The sequence below is a fragment of the Montipora foliosa genome, chromosome 2 (assembly GCF_036669935.1).
Source record: "Montipora foliosa isolate CH-2021 chromosome 2, ASM3666993v2, whole genome shotgun sequence".
Lineage (NCBI taxonomy): Eukaryota > Metazoa > Cnidaria > Anthozoa > Scleractinia > Acroporidae > Montipora > Montipora foliosa.
This window is the reverse complement of record NC_090870.1, coordinates 65,367,788-65,392,787: the sequence shown is the minus strand read 5'-3', so window position 1 is coordinate 65,392,787 and position 25,000 is coordinate 65,367,788. Positions and strand designations below refer to the sequence as shown.

Genomic DNA, 25,000 nt, shown 5'->3' with positions numbered 1-25,000 from the left:
GAATTCGCGCTGCAGAGAGCCAGGCTCTGAGAGATCAAGTTCGACAAAGAAAGAAGCGTAATGTTGAGGGATTTGCGGTCCGAAATCGTCAAGCTCAACCTTTCTTCTCCCCTTACTCAAGGCAGTTCAACGGGAGCCAGCGTTCTTGGCAATTTTCATAGCCGTTCGCTTCCTCTTCGACAAACCAACACAGTTTCACCACTAACCGTGAATTCACCCGAGGGCCTTGTCGATACTGCGGTTCTTCAGGCCACTGGTGGAAGGAGTGCCCGGTCCGTCTCGCAAGGTTTCACGTCGGCTGCTCATCTAGCCAGCTGCCAGCTAGTTCCAGAGGCGCCGTTAACCGTTCCTGAAGATTCGTTTATGGCGTCTTTACAGCAGGAGGCTTCCGGCGCTCTAGGCGTTCATTATTCAGCTTCGCATTCTGGCTCGAAGGCGGGTGATGTCAACGCCCGTGTGGAGGAGGAGTTTGCTGACTTACTCTCACAAGATAAGTACTATTTCGACTCTGAATACGAACAATGTTTGTCCTCTCGTGGTTTTGAGTATAAGCAGGGGTCAGCGCCCATAGTTTATAAGGATAGGCTCAGGAGCAAGGTTGATTTTTGGGTTAGCATCGGTTCCTCCCTTTGGGTTCTTTATGTCATCCGTTTTGGGGTGGCGCATTCCTTTTATTTCATGGCCTCCTAGAGCGTTTTTCTGTAACAATAGGTCTGCCTTAGATTACGCCAGTTTTGTTGACAGTGCTATTTCTGATCTGCTTCTTGTGGGTTCTGTTATTGAAGTTTTTACGCCTCCCACGGTTGTCAATCCTTTAACGGTATCCGTTAGCTCTGTGGGAAAGTGCCGGCTTATTCTCGACCTCCGTCACGTCAATAAGTTTATTCCCAAAGTTAAGTTTAAAATGGAGGATAGTAGGACTTTTCTTAATTACGTTCACTCGCCAGGTTATATGTTTAAATTCGATATGAAGTCTGGGTATCACCACGTAAGCATTCATGAGGAATCTCAAACATTTTTAGGCTTTCAGTGGCCCCTCGGTAGTTCTGTAAAGCCCAGGTTTTTTGTTTACGCCGTGCTCCCGTTCGGTCTCTCGCCAGCGCCTTACGTGTTCACAAAGGTTTTTAGGCCGTTAGTTAAGCATTGGCGCTCCCGGAGCATACCCTTGGTCTTGTATTTAGACGACGGGGCCGGATGCCTCCATGATTTTTCGGTAGCTCAGAGTACTGCTTCGGCTGTTAGATCCGATTTGGCCAATGCGGGCGTGGTCGCCAATGAGGAGAAATCTATTTGGGTTCCTACCCAGGTTTTAGAATGGTTGGGCATCGTCTGGGATCTTTCGCGTGGCTGCATATTTATTCCTCACCGCCGCATTGTCAAGTTGCTTAGGGCACTCCTATCACTAAAATCTGGGTCTCGCTCCGTTACCCCACGCGTGGTTGCCTCTGTTACAGGGCAAATTATTTCCCTCACCCGGGGTTTTGGCAACATTACACTCCTTATGTCCAGATTCCTCCAGTCATTCGTCAAACTTCACAGCGGGTGGGATTGTCCTTTGGATTTTAGGTCCTATCAGTTTTTCTCCGAATGCCTTCAGGAAATTGATTTCTGGCTTTCTAACTGTGCCAGACTCAATGGGAGGTCTCTCACCAGATATTCGCTTCCCGTGACTCTCGTGTTTTCCGCCGCCAGCAGTTTCGCCTGCGGTGGGTGTGCCTTCCGCGTTGATAGCGAGGAGTTCGATCTTTTCTTTCAAGCGTTTTCCTCTTTGGAGTCCGGTTTAGATAGTAACGCCAGGGAATTGTTAGCCATTCTTTACTGCCTGAAATCGTTTCGGGCTTCCCTTACGGGCAAAGTGGTCAAGGTCTTTACGAATAGTAAGAACGCGGCGTCTATTTCCGCCAAGGGCAGCAACAGCCTTCGTTTGCATGCTTTAGCTCTCAAAATTTTCGCCTATTATGCCGCACATGATATTTCACTTGGAATTGAGTGGATCCCACGCTCACTCAGCTCTTACGCGGATTCGGTCAGCCGCGTTGTTGATTATGATGATTGGGCTGTTTCCACTATTTTCTTCCAACATGTTAGCAGTATTTTTGGTCCTTTTGACGTCGATCGTTTCGCATCCTCTCTTTCCGCTAAGTGGGAGCGTTTTTACTCTAAGTTCTGGTGTCCCAGTTGGGAAGGCGTGGACGCTTTTAGTGCCAGTTGGGGCGGTGTTAACAACTATTTGGTTCCTCCAGCCTTTCTTGTCGCGCGTACGTTAGCGCATTTGGAAACGTCTCGCGCGCGCGGTACGCTTATGGCCCCCAAATGGCTTTCTGCTAGTTTTTGGCCTTACCTCTTTTCTCTAGGTCACCCTCGGGATTCAGTTTCCCGCATCATAGAATTTCTGACCCGTCAGGTATTTTTAATAAATTGCAATCGGTATTTCACGTCTACCATTTTTTCCTCATTTCTCTTATACCTTATTTTTTCCTTTATTTGTTTACAAGTTCCAGGGTATCACGTGTTCACCATCCGGCTTTGGAGAGCCTGCGTACGCACATTCCAGCGGTTCTTGCCCACAGCAAGGCTCCTAGCACGTTCAAGACCTACCACGGTTGTTTCAAACGTTGGAAATCTTGGGCTGGTGGTTTCCCAGAGGTTATTTATAAGAGGAACACGGAGTCTTGTATTTAATTTCGTTAGTTCAATCGGGGTCTTCATATTCCTCCATTCAGCGTTCTACAGTATAAGCTTGTTTCATAATGACTGCGGGGTCTCGAATCCTTGTAAATCAGCTTTTCTTCTGGCTCTTCTAGAAGGTTGTAAGCGCTTTGCTTCGAAACCGTCTAAGTTGAATAGGGTACCCATTTTGCCTGAGCATTTAGTCGCGTTAGTTAATAGATTTGCTACGCCCTCAGCATCCCTCGGGGATATCAGAGACGTTTGTTTTTGTTTGCTTGCTTTTGCTGGTTTTTTTGCTCTTTGACGAGTTAAGTCGTCTTAGGTGGTCTGACATTTCTTTCTTTCAAGATCATATTGAGCTCTACGTTTCCAAAAGCAAAGTTGATCAATTGGGTAAAGGGTGTACTTTAGTTATCGCTAGTACAGGTACCCCCACATGCCCCTGCGCTATGCTGCTCCGTTATGCCGTGCTGGCTAAGCGTAATCTTGATTCGGTTGAGTTTGCCTTTCAAAACCTTAGTTTTTCCTCTTCCAAGGGTTATTCCCTTCGTTCCGGTACGAGTTTGTCTTACACCAGGGCGAGGGAAGTCGTTTTGGCTAAGTTTCGGGCCATCGGTGTTGATACGTCGGGTATAGGTTTGCACTCGCTTAGGATAGGGGGCGCTTCGGCTGCGCTTAATAGCGGAGTTCCCGATCACGTCATTAAAAACCACGGCAGGTGGAAATCTGACTCTGCCAAGGAATTATGTTGCCGTGAAAATCTCCGACGACAGCTTCTTGCTACTTCGCGCATAGGTCTCTGAGTTACGCGCACTCGCTCTCGTTCTTTGTTTTTCTCGACACAACTGGTCGTTTCCTTCCTATTTCAACGTGTTGTTGCCTTTCTGCTGATTAGAACTTAAACGTTTTCTCTGCGGCGGAACGCAGTGACATAGCAGAGAAATGTGTTTATGTTCGGAATTTGCATTAATGGCCGCAGTTTGATCCTCTAGGGATTTTACGCCACATCTCGGTATTTAAGCCTTGTCACCTCTCGCGTTAGTCACTCGACACAGCCAGTTTTACCGCTCGCACCTTGCCGAGCTTAATTTTTCTAGTATGCTGTTTACGTTTAGTCTCGTAGTTTACAGTGATGTAATTCGTTTTTTCTCCGCCACTACTTTATTTCTTGTATGTTAGCTTTTTCTCGTCCCCAATAAACACAACTGGTCGTGTCCTTCCTATTTCAACGTGTTGTTGCCTTTCTGCTGATTAGAACTTAAACGTTTTCCCTGCGGCGGAACGCAGTGACATAGCAGAGAATTTATATTCTCCTTACAACCCCTATAAAGCATTAAGCACGAATAAGTCTTTTGCCTGGCCCCACGGGAATTGCAAAATTTAAATAAGAATGGTCCTACAAAACGCTATTGTGAAATTTGTTTGTTGAACTCCGCTACAGATTTGATATGCGAATATTGAATTTCTTTATTTCTTTCCGGCTAGCAAAAACTCGCAGATCAAGTAAAAGAAAACACTTTCTTGCGAATCTAGCGAGCTAAGATGGTTGAGCAGTCAAGAATCCAGAATTCTTCAAATTAGCCGATCATTTACTGCATTTCATTTGTTTGGTGAGATTATATGATAATACATTTTCCGATTCCACTCATTGAACCCGTGAGGAGGGAGCAGCCGCCAACTAGGATCAAAGAAAAAACGCTGGTGAATATAGCAACAGAACCACTGCAAGGTTTGTGATCCAACAGTTATTTATATCAAAGTTAACGTTTGACTGAAATTTTAGCTCATTATTAACAAACTTTTTTTCCAACTGAACACTTTGCAATTAACGCCAGACGTTCAGAACATGTCGATTTAAATTTTTGCATAAAACGTCTCCACGTGTCTCCAAAAGTTAATTGCCAGCCCTCTTTTGAAAAATAGTTTCGTGTTTAATGCTGCTTTTTACAGTAAGCTTCAAGGAGAGTGTTCGACTCTGAAAGCGCGAAACTCCCGTGCTGCATATTGATTCAGCTGTGTATACACGCATTACATTGTTACTTGAGTCTTCGACGTCATTTTCTCCTCGATCCAGCTTTCTCAATATTTTAAAGTTAGTAATGGCGGACCATTAAACAGGGAAATTCCAGTTAAAATAAACAGGTGTCTTTTTGAAATCAAGGCTTAAAAACTTTGTTCAGTTACTGTTTCAAAGAAAAATAAAAATTGATTTTTTTGCTCATAGTAGCACTTATAAAATTGGTCATATAAATGAAGCTTTCCTTTCGTTACTGCTAAAGTAGCATTTATAACTGCTAGAATGTCTTAGGTTATACAAAATACATAAGATGAAACTCGATATAATACTGAATAGCAATTTCAGATTAACACAAAACGCAACAGAGATAAACGAAAAGCTTGAGAAGACAGAGTAGCCTTATTGTCTACTTTTGATTCGAGTCTACGAAAAAAGAAACATCGTCGAACGATATGAAATTTCAATTTCTTTTAGAACAAAGCCAGGGTCATCGGTGTGGCTAACCTTAGTTTCAGCTGCCTCCTAACTACGCTGGCTAAATCACCTCTCAGTCCCCGAGTGACATGATAGCTGGAGAGGAGAGGGCGGCAGAAATTCAAGCAACATTGTGGCGGAGAATCATTCACAAGTGATCCAGTTAAAAGCTGTGATGCACGTGACACTGGGCACTAGAACGTTGGAACATCACATATCCAACGTGAAATGCCAAAATTGGGGTAGAAAGTTCAAAGTATTTGTGCAGCGTTTAAGAGTCTATAGCCGAGATCTTCTTCGGTAATTGAATGATTGATCTCATCAGGGGCGTAGCCAGGATTTCTAGGAGGGGGGGTTCCAAATTGGTTCCAACGAAAACGGTTGGTCTAAAAATACAAGACTTTGGCGTTTACGCTATGTAAACATAAGACGCCTTGGTTTCCGTTGAGCAAACGTGTTTATCGCTTTCACGATATTTATGTCTCGGTGGTAATTGATGCTCATCAACGCCAGCCCAGCCTCTCGCTGGCTTGACATGGTCGACCTCAGGTATGTTTTTAATCTTCTTGGTGTACTGAATGAGCGTTCACATTCAGCTGACGTCATCGGCAACGTGCACAACATGCAGGTCAAGGTGTGGATGTTAGGAAAGAACTCTCGATCGCATACACCTTATTTCAAAATGGCAGCCCTGTTAGTATTCTTTTGTTTCATTGTAAACTGGCCCTTTTGGCCTCGCTTTAAAACGTAGAATTCAAAAGAATATTTAACCTTGAACGAGGCCAACAGGGCCACTTGTAATCAAACAAAAGAATACTAAAATGGGGGCCATTTTGGAATAAGGTGTATGCTGCGAGTGTCTGAACTGCACTGGTGGGGAGGTCGGCATCCTCAGTGCTGCACCACTTTCTCTTCCATCGCAGGAGCTCAACATCAACCACATGAGGAGAAGGAAGGTCGTTCTCATAAAACTCCAGCGCTGCTTCAATGTCAGGATTTCTGTCTCATGTCTCCGAAAATGCAAGTGAAACGCAAATAGATAACACAATGACGTTCACTGTACTTATTAGGTGCGGTTACACTCACCATGGTAAATGCCATTTCCCATGGTAAATTATCCCACGGTGCCTCACACTTGGGTTTTGGTATACCGTGTTAACTAGGGGTCACACGTTACGAAGATTACCGAGGTAAAACGAAATCTCACGCAATTCATTGGCGGGAAATTTAATCACAACTTCATCAGCATAGCGATTGGCTCTTGTACCTCGGGCATCAAAACACCCTTCCAACTTCCCACGTGAAATGTCATGGGCGCTTCCACTGATCTTTTTGACGTATCCATGGATATTTAACACGGGAAATTTACCTCGGGAAGCGTCGGTCACACTACTAAATACAGTTTCCCGTGGTAAAAAGGCAATTTACCACGGTAAAAGTGCCCCGTGTAACCGCACCTATTGTAAGCATAGAACAAAACGAAGAATTTCAGGAATCGAGAGTCCATTACACTCTTGCTGGGATAAAATCACTGCTAAAAATAGGAGAGGGGGGTTCCTTGGCTCAAGAGGGGGGTTCCGGAATCCCTGGAACCCTCCCCTGGCTACGCCCCCTGCTCATCATGATCATAGAAACGCGAAATCAAAAAAGATTCATATCAACAACAGAACAGTTTTAAATCAAGTAAGACATTTGGAACCTAAGCCTTGGCAAAACAATCGTACGTAGGTCATTTGACTTAACATTGACATAGCTTCACTTGACATATACTCTTCGATCAAATCCCCTGTGCACAACAACCTACTTAAATCCATTCAGTAATTTATCTGGTTTGCACTGATTCAATTCCACTGGAATTTGACGTTTCAGTATAGCGCAAATTCACCACTCTAATGATAATCTGAAAATTATAGTAACTGATACAAATGGAGCGAAACTTAATTAAAACCTAACTAACAAAAGGGATCCTGTTGACCATTGAAAAAGGATAGTAAAGAGGCTCACCAAAGACCAATCCACTCAAAGTGGAGAACGTTCCTCCCTTCTATTCATTTATTTTTAGAACTAGTTTGACCCCCGTTTTAGGCCTGATAAAATGGTACTTAGCTATCATTTTTTTACATGTTTAAACTACGAAATGGACATTAAATGAAAAATTAGAATGATGATCGCAGTCTTGGAGCCAAAAACTGAGTGTGAGGTGATCATGTAGCGGTCCCACAATTTGCTTACATTTCTTTGCAAGGTCGCGCAATTTGAAAGGCTCACATTTTCAGTAATATTCAGTGGCTTTTGCTACTCCAGTACTGGAAGATTGGCACTGGTTACCGGTGAAATATCGTATTATGTTCAAGATACTACTTCTAGACTATAAAGTAGAGGATAGAATGGCCCCTGTATATTTGGTGCCTCTTTTAAGGCCGAAAACTGCTAGATGCTATAATCTAAGAAATCAGGACAGCATTCTACAGATCCCCAAATACCAAGTACAAGACATTTGGAGACAGGGCTTTCTTTAAAGCTGGCCCTACACTATGGAACAATCTTCCACTGAGCATTGGAAATCAAACTAAAATTGAAACATTGAACAAGGAACTCAAAACAAATTTATATAGATTAGATTTTTATAATTAGTCATTTATTTATATGATTATTATTTACATAGTAATTTTTCATTCATGTAAATATTCATTTTTAACAGCGCTATAGAATATCAATTAGTATTAGCGCTTTATAATTACTATTATTATTTATTTGAGGAGGCAGTGCAGCTCAGTGCTTAGGGCGGGTGCCTTGAGATCAATCGGGTTCAAGACATGTTCTAACCACTGATCGAATTTGTTCCGGGTGAGTCCCTGCACTTGTAAAAGCCAACTAGCTTGCCTCCGGCCAGTTGGGATTCTTGACTGTTGTTGTTGAATGTTCTGTGCTGTCGTGATTGTGTTTCATCGGCCCTGAAAAGCACCTATGGGGAGTGGTCAATTAAATTGTATCGTATTGTATTTTATAAAATGATTAGGATAGTACGCACATTCTCATTGGTCAATAGCTGTATTTAAATGAGAGGATATAAACACGGCTGTGATATCACAAGAACTTTGATTGGTTATTTGTTATCAGAAAACGCGTTTTGATTAGCTGGTAGGAAATATGAGCGTGTATCAAGAAAATCTGTTTCAATCAAGAAGTAAAAAAAAAACAGCATTTTCCTTCATTTGTCGGTTTTGCATAACTGTAACTGTCTCGAATTCTCCCATTTCCCCCCTTGTAAACACGGAAAAAGTCCTCTATTGCTTAATTAAGTACATAACAATGATTTTTCCATTTGATCAAGTTTCGAACGCTTCTCGCGTCATTCACAAAAAAAACTCTTAGAATAAATAGCATGCAGCGCCCGAGCGAAAAAAAGCAAGGTGATCCCACCTGATCTTTTTATGTACTTTTTTAATGTCCTGTGCCTGACTATCAATAAGTGCCAAGTTTAAAAAAACCTGGCTACTGAGTATGTCATTTTCAAGGAAATTAATTACGTTGATGTTTCCATAGCAACTTCCACTTCATAATATAACATTACAAATGAAAAACTATCTTTTGACCAAAAATTTGCAAGCTCTTGAGACTCCTTGAAAAGCAATACCTGAAATTGAACTTGAAAAAAAGGAACGTTTATTTATAATAACCGCGTACCTCTTGACATTTAGTGCGCAATGTCTTTCCTTACGACTTCTAATTAAGCATTCTTCAATATGACTACTGAAGTTGCACAAAAGACTTTTCGCACAGCCGGTGTTAATAAAACGCCTAAACAGCCTCTTTCTAAAAATAAGTAGATGCTACAAACGACCCATTTGTACATCTAATAGATCTCATTTTGGCCAAAAAACAAAAAAAAGATGCAATGATTCAGCTTCATTTGAAAGATATCAAAAGCTGTATTCGCTTAATATCTTTATTCTTCAGTATATGGGATAGGAAACTTTATTACAAACACCCTGGCCTTTAGTTCGAATAAAGCAGATGACTAGAAAGAAATCGCAAGGTAAGGGTTTAAGTTAGAAAAACGCGTTAACATGCAACATTTAAAATTTACAAGGTGTATATAAATTTCAACATATTCAAATGCCCCATATATCTAGTAAAATAAATCATTTTAAGAGATAAAAAGATAGAAGGTAATCCTCAACGATATTAATCTAGGCGAAAGCAAGTTAAATTTTTTAACGTAATATTGTAAAGTTGCCAGTAGGAAAAAAAAGGGGTCAACCCTCTCTCCTGGAGATTGAAACATTTTGGTTCTATTGTCTCTGTGATTTGTTCACTTCTTTTTCTTCATGTACATCCCTTGTGGAAAGGGCATCCCGTTGGTTTTAAATCAGTCACCTGTCAATTAAAACCTTTAAATAAGAGAGCAGAATGTTCTGAGTTTATGAGGATTTTTAAAAAAAATGGTTTCACGTACGTTAAAAAATCTTTTCAGATAAGGCTGATAAAGCGTAGTTCCCTCTAAAAGCACTTAATTCTTAGCTTATAAACTCTGTGTTGCATTAAGGAATCTCCGTCCATTTCAAACTCAGTCGCAACCGGCGACTAGGGGTCATGTTACGCGGTGGGTAGGTCCCGCTTTAGGGTGCGTTCGATTGGCCCTATTCCGGAATACGAATACGTGGAGTGATGATTTAAAACGTTGTATCTGGCGTTTTGAAGCAGCAAGGATAATAGGATATGTTTAAAATAGAATTTTAGCAGGTGTTTGACAATTTTAATGTGAATCTCCGTAAAAATGAACGATTTCAAACTTCTATTCCATGTATTCCTATTCCGGAATACAGTCAATCGAACGCACCCTTAGGGAATTTCATGACAGTTGTGAAAAACTCGGCGATTTTAACTACAAGAATCGTCAAGTAGTTAAAATGACATTTGTCATTACATGCCTGGCAACTGATGATTGGACAAGGAATGCAATTAATGTAAAATACGCAAGTTTGCATAATGTAATAACTACAATAAATACATCTAAGAAAAAGACCATAAATAATAGCAGCAAAGGCTTGGCAAACTCGTGAACAAAAAAACAACCACAATTATTACCTTTGGAAATATTGAAAGTTAATTCATTAATTTAGGCATTTTTTAATGTCTTCTGCGCCTCATTTTAAATAATAATAATAATAATAATAATAATAATATTAATAATAATAATGATAATGATAATGATAATGATGATGATGATGATGATGATAATAATAATATGGTCATCAGAATGTGCTATGGTTGACTTTCAGCATTTTGAGCAGTTTTGGAGCAAAACCTCAAAAATTTCCTGATTCGGTCGAAATCACACTGAGGTGGGAAACTTGTCAAGTCCCTCTCGTGACTCTGTACTTGACGAGGACTCGATTAATGGACTTGCCACAAAGTCCCCGAAAACCGACCATATTAATTTTTGCCAACTTAAGGATCCTGTACGGCAGAGGAAACAACGAACAGACCCTATTGATTCTATACTATATATGATTATTTAGAAAACGTATAATACAAGAGAAAAACCAAATAGCAGTGTTTAGTAAGCGTTAAAAAGGGTACCAAAAATCTTTTTTTTTTCTTTGCAAAAAGGAAAACTTATATTTGTCATAACGTACATGCTTGCCAAACGAACCATACAACTTTGTGGGCAAATTCAAAAATTATCACCAGCAACCAGTGACATCCTTAACTGACTAGCTTTGTTCTTTGGAACCTTGGCACATTAACTCCGCCCACGCTCCTTTAAAACATGATGACTGTGGCCTTTATCTCAAACATATTTAAACCTCATTTAACAGAAGGCTAAACGGACGAACACTAATCAGTGAGTATCAAAGGCCGCCGGCCTTTTTTTTCGTCCTTACAGATCACCCCTGATAAATTTTAACTTTGTAAGTTTCACGATTTCATGACTATTATTCTAATCAGAGGAGCATGAAACCATTTCTGAATGATGGAGTTGAAAGCAATTTATCATAGTCCGTGATGCACTGATGAGCAGACCAAGTAAATTTCTACTTATATAGACCAACTAAAAAACCAAGCAAGTAATTTTGTTGGTTTTCTTCACCACAAACTCGATCCTTTATATTTCTTTGAGCTTCTTCAACGTTAAACGCGTATTCTGGTTCTATTTGATGTAAACAGAGCAAATTTTGTAGCACTTATTTACATTCAGTACCTGGAAGAGAGCAATTTCAAGAGTAATCGCTCGCTGCGACTCGTCGTAATGTAAGCATTGACAAAAGCTATCTTTCGTTAGAGCGCTATCAGTTAACGTTTAATCACTCTAGTAGAGAGATTAAGCATCGCTTTTATGTGAAACGGCAAACGCGAAACGGTGGGCTGCTGCTTGTCATAAAAGCATGGAAATTATCTTATTCGAACTCGTCTCTTTCTTTTAAAAAGTCACTTGATACCTGCTGCTAACAGCCAAGAAATGAGCTCATATCAAACGAGTTTCTTCCACATTTGGCAAAACGCAAATTTTAGTCCGACGTTTGCCGTTTGCCGTAAACGTGATGCTTAATCTCTCTACTAATGGAAATAAACACCTCTAACCCGGGAGAAATGATTTAAGCATAAGTAACAGAAGGACTCGCGACGTTGGATCGAAGAAGAAGATAACATTGGTTGAACTACTGCTGTGTAGTTTCTGCAATTTATGTTCAAGACTTCAATAGTGTATCAGAAATGATAGCGGAAAATTTTCACATTGAATTTTTCAAGTTGTAATTGTCATTACTTCAGTTCACAGTGTTGTTCGCTGACTGGTACCTACTTAGCGGCAACAGGGGCACCCAACGAAAACATAGTTCAAAACCACTTAAACATAGCATTGTTAAACGTATTTTAGTATTTAAATGGTAGATATAGGCATATTTTTATCCCCTGAAAATTTTTATCTGTTCGGATTTCCTAGCTGAAAGTCTAGTGATGATCCGAAAACTATAGGGATCAAAACTTACTATAGGGAGCCAAAAAAAAGGCTCCCGTAAATTCTAGGTTACCTTTTTAGGGTAAAAATCCGTTAAAAGTGGGCAAATTATACCATTTTTTCAGATGTTCGAAAATCCTAGGAGAGGCAGTCAAGCAAGAAATTTTACAACAAATGTTCCGAAAATTCTAGATTTCAAATCGTCTTCCGAACATATATTTTCCGAAAATTGACGTTGGGTGCCCCTGACTGTTATTTAGTTTGCAAATCTCCATGACAAGGAAAACAGAATTGACAATATGCTTTCAATGCAAGATGACGATGCACTCTTATTGATTTCTCTCAAAAAGGCTGAAAAAAAGCCAATCCGTCCTAAAAACTGAAAAAAATCATAATATTAGTGTCGTAGCACTAGCAATAATAACCATCCAAATAAAGTGATGACTGATACAACCTCTGCTATGACTCCTGTTGAAATAGCACAGCAGTCGCCATAATATCATTGGTATGTTAGTACGGTGGCCCAGAAGGGTCACACATGCAAATTAAAAATGTTGCTGCAAATTAAAAAGAGTACATGCAAATTAAACATTGTACAAAGAAACTAAAAATATTTACCTGCAAATTAAATATAGTAATTAAATATAGTACAAATTAAATATAGTAAAATTGAAAAAGATTGTGCTGCCAATTGAAAATACTACAGTACGTGCGAACTAAAAATTCGAGGCAACGTAACAAATTCGTTGCCGGAAAAAGTGGGGAAAATGTCATCGTTAATACTTGGAATTTCACTGTATTTGTAACATACTGCAAATAAGTAAACAAGAGTTGCGTTAAATTAGCTAAATACCTTGCTGTTTATTGAAATAGTATTGAAGCAAAAAGAAAACGTATCGATGCAAATTAAAAATGAAAAGTGTTGCGCGCGCATTGGAATCCATAAGGTACTGGGACGAGCTACTGGGGACACGGACTTCGTCTTAGAATATTGAAAACACGGAATTCCCGAAACGGTAAAATAAGCTCCAAAAGGCACAATAATACACCAGAGGTGAGTCATTTCATTCCTTTTATTGAATGAACGTTAAATTGAGCGTTTTTTAGGCTTCATAATCGACGGTATTTTATTTCCCATACAAAGTCTTGTAACGCGTTTAATTATCAACGGCTGTCTGTAGTGACGCGAGCTTGGGCTGCCTATGGATGTACTAGCCTCAAAGAGTGCCACACTACTCTGTATCCTAGTGCTTGACCAGATTTCTGATTATATCTCGCAACTGGTCAACATCGACCTCGTTTCCTCTTCTTTTCAAGCCGTAATCTCGCAGCCTGCGTTTTAGCGTACTTAAGCTCATTTTAATGCCATGGTAGTCGACCAAGAATTGCAAAATGAAATCATTTTCATACCCAAGATGAAAGTAGTTCTGTATTAGCGATCTTTCGTCCGCCATTTCGCAAGGTTTCATGGCTCGCCCCAGCCAGTAGCTCGTCCCAGTACCTTATGGATTCCAATGCGCGCGCAAGACTTTTCATTTTTAATTTGCATCGATACGTTTTCTTTTTGCTTCAATACTATTTCAATAAACAGCAAGGTATTTAGCTAATTTAACGCAACTCTTGTTTACTTATTTGCAGTATGTTACAAATACAGTGAAATTTCAAATATTAACGATGACATTTTCCCCTCTTTTTCGATTCAGGCAACGAATTTGTTACGTTGCCTCGAATTTTTAGTTCGCATGTACTGTAGTATTTTCAATTGGCAGCACAATCTTTCTTAATTTCCATGTACTATATTTAATTTGCAGGTAATTATTTTTATAAGGTCGCAATAGTAAAATCAACAACACCTCCTCCGGCCTTGAAAACGATCTTAATAAACTTTCTGACACCTTGAATCGTAATTCATTTCCCTCGCACATTATTGACAGAACTTTCAAGCGGTATCTTGACGGGTCTTTTTCTCAAAAAAGCCGGAACTCTAATGATGACAATAATACACGTTATCTTAAACTCCCTTTTGTCGGCCATTATTCCAAAATAGCGAAACTTAAACTCCGACAACTTACTACGCGCTTTTGCAAATCTGACCTAACTATCAAATCAGTTTTCACTTCATTCAAAATTAAAAACATGTTTAGTGTTAAAGATCGTACTCCTGTTGCTCTAAAATCCATGGTAGTTTACCAATTTTCTTGTTCGGGTTGTAATTCCCGTTATCTTGGCGAAATTAGTCGCAACTTTTCTACCAGGATAAAGGAACACACGGAAAGCGATAAAAACTCGCATATTTTTAAGCATTTTAACACATCTCCTTTATATAAGGACAAATACTCCCCTTCTTGCTTTAGTGTTCTGGATTCTGCCAGCAACTCAATTGATTTAAAACTCAAAGAAGCTTTTTATATAAATAAGATCAAACCGGAACTTAACAAACAATTGCAGCATTACAACACTTTTCTCACGTTTTAGTTTACACCTTGATGTTTGGTGTCACACTGTAAATAGTACCCGCTTTTGTACTACGTCATGTTGTAATAATTTTTTCATCTACCCGTAGACTTTATAACTGTTCACACTTAGGAACTCATTAAACTGATGATGACATAAGCATGCCCAAACATGTCTTTTAAAAAAGTTGTCTGTTTCTTACAGTAAATATTTTTAGTTTGCATGTACAATTTTTAATTTGCATGTACTCTTTTTAATTTGCAGCAACATTTTTAATTTGCATGTGTGACCCTTCTGGGCCACCGTATGTTTGTCCTAGTGAATGCATATGTGCAAGTGAATTTCCGCGGTGCTACTACTACTACTACTAGTACTACTACTACTACTACTACTACTACTACTACTACTACTACTACTACTACTACTACTACTACTACTACTACTACTACTACTACTACTACTACTACGACAACTACTACTACTACTACTACTACTACTACTACTACTACTACTACTACTACTACTACTACTACTACTACTACTACTACTACTACTACTACTACTACTATTACTATTTTACCCTGCGAGCAGTTGGTTTCTCCAACGCTTCCCGAGAAAGAAACTGCTGCGAGCAACCGTTACTTTCTTTGAGGGAGCCGCCGTCCAGCGCCAAGGACGAATAAATTAAATTTGAACCGGTAAATCGACTTAGTAAACTTGTTTTGACGAACGTATGCAACGCATGCAAAAATGTAATATTGTTTTTGCTTTTGGGTTTTTTTTCCTATCAGTTGTGGAATGGTTATCCTGTTGTCGGTATTGGTTTTTGTACATTTCGGTGTGATACTGCATGGAGAAACACTCGAGCGGAATAAGACAGATTGGCGTCCATGTTCTCATGGCTGCAATTGCTCACAAGTGGATGACTATACTGTCGCTAAATGTGACGTATCAACAGTGAAACTACGCGAGACCTTTGTTCTTCCAAAGAACACCTCAGTTTTGTAAGTACAGATCTCTGGCGCTTCCGTATTTTCACTGTACTTTGAATTGTGAAATAACTATTGGTGTGAAAATACTTGAAATGCCACTTACCTACCATAACTTTTGTTCTTTTTCTCTTTTCCTTCACAAAAAAACAGGGATTTGTCGAGGAACGGGCTTGTTGAAGTTCCTTATTTTGTACTCAATAAAAGTACAAACATTTTGGCTTTGTAAGTAAACAATTTATAAAACATTTGTAAAACGATAACTATTATACAGCCATCGGATTTAGTGAAGATATTTAGACCAAAACTGGGTGATTAGCCCGAGGTAAAGCTCTCCCGGGGGGGTGGGGGTTGGGGGAGGAAAGAGAGGAAAGTTTCCCCCTCTCTCCTCCCCCACTCCAACCTCCTCAAGAGAGCTTGCTCGCAGGCTGAAATGTGATCAACCTTTTTATGCCAAAACCACACAAAACAGGTGGCAGTATTACAAGGGAACGTATTGCGCAAAACGTACGTAGTGCTATTACTCAAGACAAGAAAAACAGACGAAATCAAACTCCAAAAACTAAACAATAGCCCTTTTTCGATATATTAAAATTCAGCTTGAAAGACAGGTTTAAAGGACAAAGACAAAGGAAAGTGGATGATATGAAATTTTTTATCACGTTCATTCCAATGTGTGTCTATTGTTTTTGTCCTCACTGTCTCACTATCAAGCTGAAAATTTCATATTTCGAAAATGGCCTATTGAAATTTCATTGTTAGCCTTACCTCCCCATTGCGCCCTCTGCCCCTTATCTTGGCAACGCATGCGCATAGAGTTGAGTTTCTAGCAAAACAGAAAAAAGTATCATTAATGACAGTGATTCGAATAAAATTAACATCATAATACTTTTATTAACTGTGCTTGTCAAGATTAATTACTGTACTGACTTGCTTTGTTTTTCTTCTATCTTAGGCTGCTTTCAGGCAACAACATTGAGAACCTAAACGAAACCTCGTTTCCATTACTGCCCCATCTTCTTTGCTTGTAAGTGTTTATTTCATTAGTGAATGGCAGAAACTAATCAAGGGAAGCCTCTATCTCCTTTACTTGGCCAAGGAGACAACCCTTTCCCGAGTAGATTTATTTATAGAACGCCTTCCTTGGGAGATTCAGCGCGCCCACTGTTGTAAAAGCCAACCAAAACAGAGCAAGAGAAAATGAGGGGACAGAGAAGGAGGCTCCCGGTCCAGCCCTTGGGATATGTCATGTCCACGAAAGTTATTTTTAGACGAGCGGAAGTCTTCCGAGACGTCCGCATGCAGGCCAACCTCGGTCCGATGTTTGAAAGAAAATATATATTCATCAGCCTTCCACGTGCGCCATCATTTTCTCTTTTCACTAAGAACCTGAGAGCGAGGCAAGACTGCATGCGGACGTCTCAGGAGACAGACTTCCGCTAGAACAAAGACTTCTGCTCGTCTAAAAATAACTTTCGTGGACATAACATATCCCGGCCAACGCCTTTAGCCTCCCTCTCTGTCCCCTCATTTTCTCTTGAACAGAGCTATCTCAGCGTCAAGGGAATTGTGATAATTTTCGCGGGAAAAAAACATGTTCCTGAAAATATATTTACTCGGGAAAGGGTTAATTCAAGGAATTAGTGGAGACAGAGGCCCCACTTGCTTAGCTCCTGCGAATGGTTGGATTAAATTCAGGTAGCATAAGAAATAATTTCTCCATACACCTTTTGTAATACACCTTCTTTTATTTCCTTTTCCATGCATTGTCGCGTAAGTTCACAATAAGAGGTTAAAAGTGAGCAACTTCCTAAAAAGATTATGTTATGTCCGAATAAAACATGGATAGAACAGAGGATTTATTGAGAGAGGAAATGGTTAAAAAGACAAAAGAAGGCAAGATTTCATACTTGATTAATGTACCAGGTCACGCTTTTTGAACAAATATCTTCGAAAATAAAACCATTTTCGATTCTCTATTTTTCGGAGAGAAGGGGAAGGTTACAAGAAAATGTTTTAAAGGCGTCCTTTTTGTGTGTGAAAGCTCTTTGTTAAAGGACCGCCATTTTGAACGCGTAAAAGGTCAGACCAAGAGAGCATGAAGGTAAGAGAGGTAATCCCTCATATTTGCCCTATTCCCATCGTAATCCCTCTTAAGTTATTTTTAGATCTCCTGCGAGATCCGGTATTCCCACGAGGGTTGTCTGATAGCCAACCATATGTCCCCATTTTCGCGAAAAACGCGAATCACTGCGTGGGAATTCGCTCAGCTGTCATCATTGGTAAAAATGGGGACATATGATTGGCTATCAGTTAACGCTCGTCGGGATACCGGATCTCGTAAGAGGGATTACGATGGGAATAGGGCCAATATGAGGGATTACCTCTCTTACCTTCATACTCTCTTGGTCAGACTCGAATCAGAACGCATTTCGGCCTAAAAAGTCTTTTCTTCGAATTTGTCACAACTACATTTGCCTCAAGAATTAACTATATTTACACGCAATTATCAAGGCAGACTTCCACGAAATGTTTCATGTCTCAAGGTAAAAGACAACGCAAAATGTAACCGGAAAAATGTAAATAATTGTCACTCAAAAACTTTCTGTTAATTTTTGTTTCTGGCAGAGACCTATCCTTCAACAGCCTTAGAGAGTGGGAGGGTAACATCTCCCCTACCTTCCCGTCCCTGGAATCAGTCAACTTTGAAGGAAATCCTCTGTACTTCCCAGGCAGCAATCTCTTTCGTCTGGACAGTCTGATAAAAGTTCTTGGTATAAAGTGGAATGCTCAATGCGGGGAATGTAACTTAATCAATACCGAGTTCCTGTCAAGTTTAAATGAAAGTGAACTGTTTTGCAGAGTGGATGCCGAAGAATATGAATTTGCAGAAGAAATCAAGTACGGAAAATCCCTCTTTTTTACTGAAAAAGGGTTCTCTCCTCAGTGTATCTGCGAGAAAGAAAACTGTCAATCTGTGGAGATAAGCATGCCGTATGACCGGACGCTCAACACACTCCCAAGAAAACTGTTCTACGTTGAGTACATGTTCGGTGTCATCGCGCTTATGCTAAATGTTTTAGTAGTCTTCATTTGCTTCGGCTCAATATCATTGCGAAAAAGCACATCCTTTATTTTCATTGGGAATATTGGCTTCTGTGACGCTATGATGGGCGTGTACTCGATCTTGCTTGGCAGGTTCACTGTGTATGAATTTATCGTGAACACAGAGAAATACCCCGATATAGATGTGTTTGTCAATTCATACTGTACAGTCATGGGTGCTATTTTTACAACAGCTCAAATAACTTCAGTGTCAACTTCATTCTTAGCAACATTGGAGCGTTACTTGTCGATTGTGCACTGCATGAAGCCCGAGTTGAGACTGAGGAAGTCGGTAGCGCTCCTGTGTTTGGCAGGAATCTGGTGCGTTGCTATTGGTTATTCACTTTTGGCTGTCTTTCAAGTTGGTGGTTTGAGGTATCATGGCGAGTTCACTTGTATGATGCCATTCACGGATGGACCGGAGATTTGGGACACTTCTATGACAGGTCTTGCTGTAACCTGCTCACTTGTTGTCTTTTACCTTGTAAGCTTTGCGTTGTACTTCCACCTCTTTGTTTACGTCAAGAAAACGGAAATTAGCGCAGGTGTTAAGCGAAAAGCCACCTTAGCTAAAAATATTTCTCTGATGGTTTTTACTAACTTTCTGTTCTTTATAATCCCGATGGTTTGTACTTTGCTGTTTGTGTACCGGTACAGTGAACTCGCTGAAGCTTTTAAAGTTGACACACTTAAAGAGCTGCGGTTTTATTTCATCATGTTGTCATGGCTTCCTGTAGTGTTGCTCTCTCTCAACTCGTGCTTAAATCCTTTTCTTTGTGCATTCAGACATCCAAAATTTCAAAAAGAGTTACAGGCTCTTGTTGATAAATTTAACTGCAAGTGCGAGAAACAATCTGAACAGCAGCCTTCCAACGTTTGGACGCTTACTACCACCAAAGGCTTCGAATTAAACTCAACAGTGGCTTTTAGAAACGAAGCATTTCTCGAGCAATATCGCTCAGCAGGCTCACTTGATGCTCTTTAAGCTGACGCAACAACGGGTACTATGATAAACCTCAACTGTGATTGAAATCTCCAGCGATGTTTCTTGCGCGAGGCTACACCAACGAAGTACAGGGCTTTAAACTTCTGTAGTGCAATTGAGTTACTTGATAGTTAATATGTTAAAAAGACTTCATATACTACTTTTTATAGCAATACTTTTTTTAATGCTATTCAATGTTTGTAATAGTCCAATATATTGTGTGCTCACCCGGGAGAGTCCAATTGAACGGAAGTTAGGGCAAATGTTACCTCCACTTTTGGGAAAGGGGTCAGAAATTCTTAAAAGAATAGTAACCTTGTTTTTCCACCGAAACAAAAGAAAACGTTTGCATAATAATGGAGCTCAACTCCTGGAGGATTAGTTGGGTACACCAACATGGCCGCTGTTCCATTGTTTAGCTACACCAACATGGCCGCCGTGATGTTACGTGAAAACACTCTATAGTAAGTATATAAATAAATAGTAGGTAATGCTCTCAAAAAAATAAAGGTGCTGTCCCAACAAGTAAGCTGGTTTCAACAGAGGGCGTATTTGTTCACACTAAAAATTAATCCAAAAACTAAAAATACTAAGACTAATGTAATACGAGACCCAATTATCTATTTTATAAAACGACTCAGTTTACATAGAACTGAAATTCTACTCGTAAATTTCTTCACCTTCAAAGACGTTGACAACACATCTTGCTGACTATTTTGTACTCTCCGCAACAGGATTTGCGACCAGCTCTTTTCCCCCGCAGGGATCATTGTAGCTTGCGCATATATAGAGTTAAAGTGATATAGCTATACATATGTTGTGTGTGGTACTAGGAAAAACCTCTACTAGAAAGCTGCAAGCGCGGACGGAATAATACGGAAATGATGACGTTTTCACACCAAATGCCCGCAAGTAACTCCTGGATAATGATAACGTAGAAGAAAATGGCCGAAGAACAAGAGATCACGTGAACATAATTATGGAAAAACATCTTGCCATTTGTCACCGAGCGTCACACGTTTTACACGCGCTATTAGCGAGCGCTGCTCGAAGTAACAGTTACGGTGTGTCGGTGCGGTGCTTCCTAAGTCATTTACGCTTCATTTTCAGTATGTGAGAGGGTCGAAGTAATCGATTATATTTCGCCCGGATTGTTCAGTGAGAACAAGATGGAACTGAATTGCTAGTACTCTCGCCACAAGTCACGGTGCGTCACATCAAATGTCGTGCAAAACGTTTACAAATCATTTTTTTTTAATGTTCTGAGGCAATGTCTTGGACATCCTCATCGCTACTGCTTTCTGTTTCCTCTCCAGGTGGCACAGTGTCCATTAACTGGCCCAATAGCTTCCATGTTCCTTGAAGATGTCTCCTCTACTGGAATTTCCAAACCCTCTTGTTTACGAATGTCGACCATTAAGCTATCGGTTTTGAAACCAATAGATGCAACTTGGTTGGTGGAAATGTCACAGCATAACTTTTTCACCAGCGCACAGGGGAGGGACGGGTTCATGTCTTGAAAGGATGAGAGAGGGCGGGAATATAGGGTGTATCAACTGGTAGGGAAGTAGTACCGCCAATTTATTATTAAATTGTGTATTACTCAAAAACGCGTAATTAAAATGCTTCAATGTATAAAATTTTTGCAAAATCGCGAAAATTCCTGCAAGCGCTTGTTGGAAGACAAAAATTGCATGCAGCACCAATGAAATGGAAAAAAATTCTTGCACTGCTGCAAGCAAGAAAAAAAAGTTGCAAAGCTATTTCATCATTCTTGGGAGGTTTTACAAAATCCCAGCAAAACTCCAACCATTCCGGATAATCTGCAAGGGAGCGAGCCACTCTGGTTAGCCTATTAAAATAACACATTGATTGGCCTAAATAACACTCTCGTTAGCCTAAACGTCACACCGGTTGGCCTACAGTTAGCTTAGGTAGCTTGCGGTTTGCCCTTATAATGGGATAAGGGACTTCTTGCTTGCTCGGTTCACATGGCTCCAAGTCATAGGAGTCATGCAAGCCATTACGTTTAGCCTAAATTACACATTGGCTAGCCTAGTTAGCACTACAGTTAGCCTACAGTTCCTTAGGTAGCTTGCGGTTATTGGGTCAGGGATTTCTGGCTTGCTGGCTCGCACTGTATCCAAACTCGTTGGCTCATCACAAGCAGTAATGGAGGTAAAGTTTTCTATTTGAAGAATCAAGTTTTATTAGACAAAGAAAAATAATTTGTTCGTTTTTAACCTTTTCAAATGAAGCATTTTCATGTAATTACTTTCTATTGAAATATAAGGTTTTTGCAATGTCTTATATAATGTAAGACAACATATAACAAATTAGAGCGTGATCAATTGACTTTAATTCTGCTTTCACATTTGTTTTGGAGATTTCAGTCCACTTTTAAATTGTCACTAATGATTCTAGCAGCAATTACCATGCTATGAGCATTTCTGAACTGCTTTTTGCTATTTTTAGCTATTTTGTTAAATTAAGAAGCTAAACATTTTCAAATCTACCTGTGGAGCATCACTTTATAACATTAGAATATTGTTATTAGGTAATATTAAATGATTCTAAAGAATGACATTCCGAAAACATGTAGCTATACAAGAATGATTTTGTATAGCTTACAACATTTTAAGGCTTTGCAGCTCCATAATTATTAGAACTATTACTGCAATAACCACAATGTAAATGTAAACACGACACTTTTTTGAGGAAAAAAAAATACTGCAGAGAAATGAGAGAAAAAAAAAATATCCTGCAGAGCATTTAGGAGGGAAAAAGATATCCTGCCCACGAGGTTGCCAGAAAAAAAAAACTTGCTGACCAGAAATCACCAGAATTTCACAGACTTGAGGGTAGGACAAACAGCTGGCGTCATTCAATTCACAGATTTGATGTCTTATTTGCCTGGTGTGTGCGTGTGTGTGTGTGTTGGGGGTGGGGGGGGGGGGGGGGACCTCATACAATGTCCTTTGGAATGCCACTGTAAAAACACCCGGCTAGTGATCGTGTAGATATCGGTCGGCACTTCCGTATTTCATAGTTTTCGTGCGTGAAATACTACAGTACTACATTCTCATTGATACTTTATTTCATAAATTCAACGTCCAGCTTATAGGGTGAAAGTAACAGTCTTCAAAGCCCCCCCCCCCCCCCCTTCCCCCCAAAGAATCAACTCTACGCCGAGAATGAAAAAAAACACTTGCACTAGTCTAACATACGCTTTCGAATAAATTACTTTGAATCACAAAAGCCAATCAACAAAGATTTAATTTTCAACTATCTGAAAGAAACTGGAAAAAAAACTGTTCACAACCGAACTCATAGAAACGCAGGTTCAGTTTTGGTTTGTCAAAAAACCCTTGGAAAGGGTTCATCAAAAGCTCTATCTCTGCGGGAAGATATTACAACCAGAGAATTAAGTCAAATTGTAACACCGTTCACACAAGAATTGCAAATGCAACCAGTCTTGCATACAATTTCCATGTCGAAGAAATCCCCCACTTATTACTGCTTCTTCTAGTGTGAGCGCGAACCCTTGCAAGGCAGCGTAAATTAAACTGCAGGTAACCTCGGTAAATTACAAAATCATGTCTCACACAACCGAGTTAGTGGATGAATGAGTTACTTCATAAATTTGTCTAGTCAACTTTTTTTGTCAGGTCTTGATCAAGACGCCAGATTTCATCGTTTTTTGTATTCAAAAAGAACTAAAAGGCCGTCAGTTAACAGGCTTGGGTCTCAACGACACACATGCAATCCGGGTTCCTTAGAAACCATACAGCCATTAGCAACAACTCGTTGAGTTCAGTCAGGCTACAGGCCTACGGGAAAATCACTGGTTGAAAGCACTGGTTCAAGCAAGCAAAGACCCGTTTATAGCCTGATTAGGCGCGCGAGAAAGGCGCCGAGGACGCAACAGGGTCAGGAATGGCGGATCTTGCACGCGTCTGCTTCCAAATCTCAATTCCCATTTTTCGCACATTCCACTCAGGCCAACCTTTCCTACAAATCCGAGGTATCCACGATGACTTTCAAAAACATGGTGTCGTCACGCACATATGCATGATTATTCAGTTCCGCGATGGAACAGAACATGGGGCAACCACTGGCGATGTTTGTTTCTCTTCTTGGTCTCTGGAAGGATGAGCTGCTTGGATCAGGTCTGAAGGCATCAATCACGTGTTCTACATTGTCTTGATCCAACAGCATGAAGGTCACCTTCTGTCTGAATGGCCACCGGAGCAACGCATCGTATTGCCCGCGCATGACAACAAAGAAAACCGAGATGTGTGAGCCTCGCCCCATGCCGTCTCCATTCAAATAGATCCGTGCGCACATTTTGTATCCATAGCGACTGGTGAAGAAGCACGGGCTGTAGAAAGACACCTGTTGGCCACTCACGGCTTCATTTCGTTTTCGAGCAAATTCGGTAATCTTCCACGTCAACTGGCCGTCGTAGTTTGAAAACTCTTGCTGGCGCACAAACTCTTCTAGATCAGCAACGGTGACGTTCCTCAGAGCCAGTGAGTGCTCAATGGACTCCATCCTTCGCTCTGTCCTCCGTGTAGTCTCCTGCACAGTATCCTGCACAGTATCAAGCTGTCTCCTAAGATTGGCAGCTTCTCGACTTGTTTCCATCGCGGTGCGATTGTTTTCCACCATAAGTACTTCGTGGTCTGCAGTTTTGTTCTCTAGATTTATCACTCTTCTTGTGATATCAGCACTGATTGCGCTGCCTTCACCCTCAGAAACACGTTGAGCAGATGCCCCACCAGACCCAGCTGATGTATTCGCTGTCGCCACCTTTCTTTCCAACGATGTAATCCTCTCACTGTGTTCTCGCAGTTTTTCTTGAAGAGTTCTCCCTGTCTCTGAATGTACTTGCATCTGGTTAAGGATATCTTGAATGACATTGTCGTAGTTCACAAATAGTTGTTGTCTCCGGGAGACAATTCTAGGATCAGCGCTCAGGACAGATTCAATTTCTCTGCTGACACGAACAGCAAACTGAAGGAGGAGAATATTGTGATGGATGTTGTCCTTCGTCAAATGTTCTTTCTTTTCCTTTTGGCTGAGGACCTGTAAAATATAACAATCGCTTATGTTGCGTGCCCAGGTGTTTGGAATTCACTACACGTAGCTAAAAGTATGTCACTACGAGCTAGCCTGAGTAGTTGGCGGTTTTGTCCGAGCGAATGAACAATCGTCGAGGCCGAACAAACAAGCGCGATACGTCATCGCCGCTTGTTCGCTCGGCTTTACTGAGTGTTCGTTCGCTCGGACAAAACCCGTCAGCTGCACAGGCTAACATAGAGCCTGCGCGGAATACAGAT

At 40.4% G+C, this 25,000-nt stretch overlaps 2 protein-coding genes across 7 annotated transcripts in view; one reads left to right on the top strand and one right to left on the bottom strand.

Annotated features, from left to right (window-relative positions):
* Window positions 1–60: 60 nt before the first annotated feature.
* On the top strand, window positions 61–19,658 carry LOC137991934 (lutropin-choriogonadotropic hormone receptor-like). Its single transcript, XM_068836959.1, has 5 exons — window positions 61–557; window positions 15,371–15,583; window positions 15,722–15,793; window positions 16,524–16,595; window positions 18,197–19,658. The coding sequence occupies exons 1-5, from the start codon at window positions 61–63 to the stop codon at window positions 19,656–19,658; spliced, it is 2,316 nt and encodes a 771-aa protein (XP_068693060.1).
* A 2,327-nt stretch (window positions 19,659–21,985) lies between these two features.
* Window positions 21,986–25,000, bottom strand: part of LOC137986166 (TNF receptor-associated factor 2-like) — a 75,532-nt gene continuing 72,517 nt past the window's right edge. For all 6 annotated transcript variants that reach the window (XM_068833459.1, XM_068833451.1, XM_068833463.1 and 3 more), the window contains one exon: window positions 21,986–24,746. In XM_068833459.1, the coding sequence (XP_068689560.1) occupies window positions 23,670–24,746 (1,077 nt within the window). In that variant the 3' untranslated portion in view covers window positions 21,986–23,669. The remainder of the gene's footprint in view (window positions 24,747–25,000) is intronic.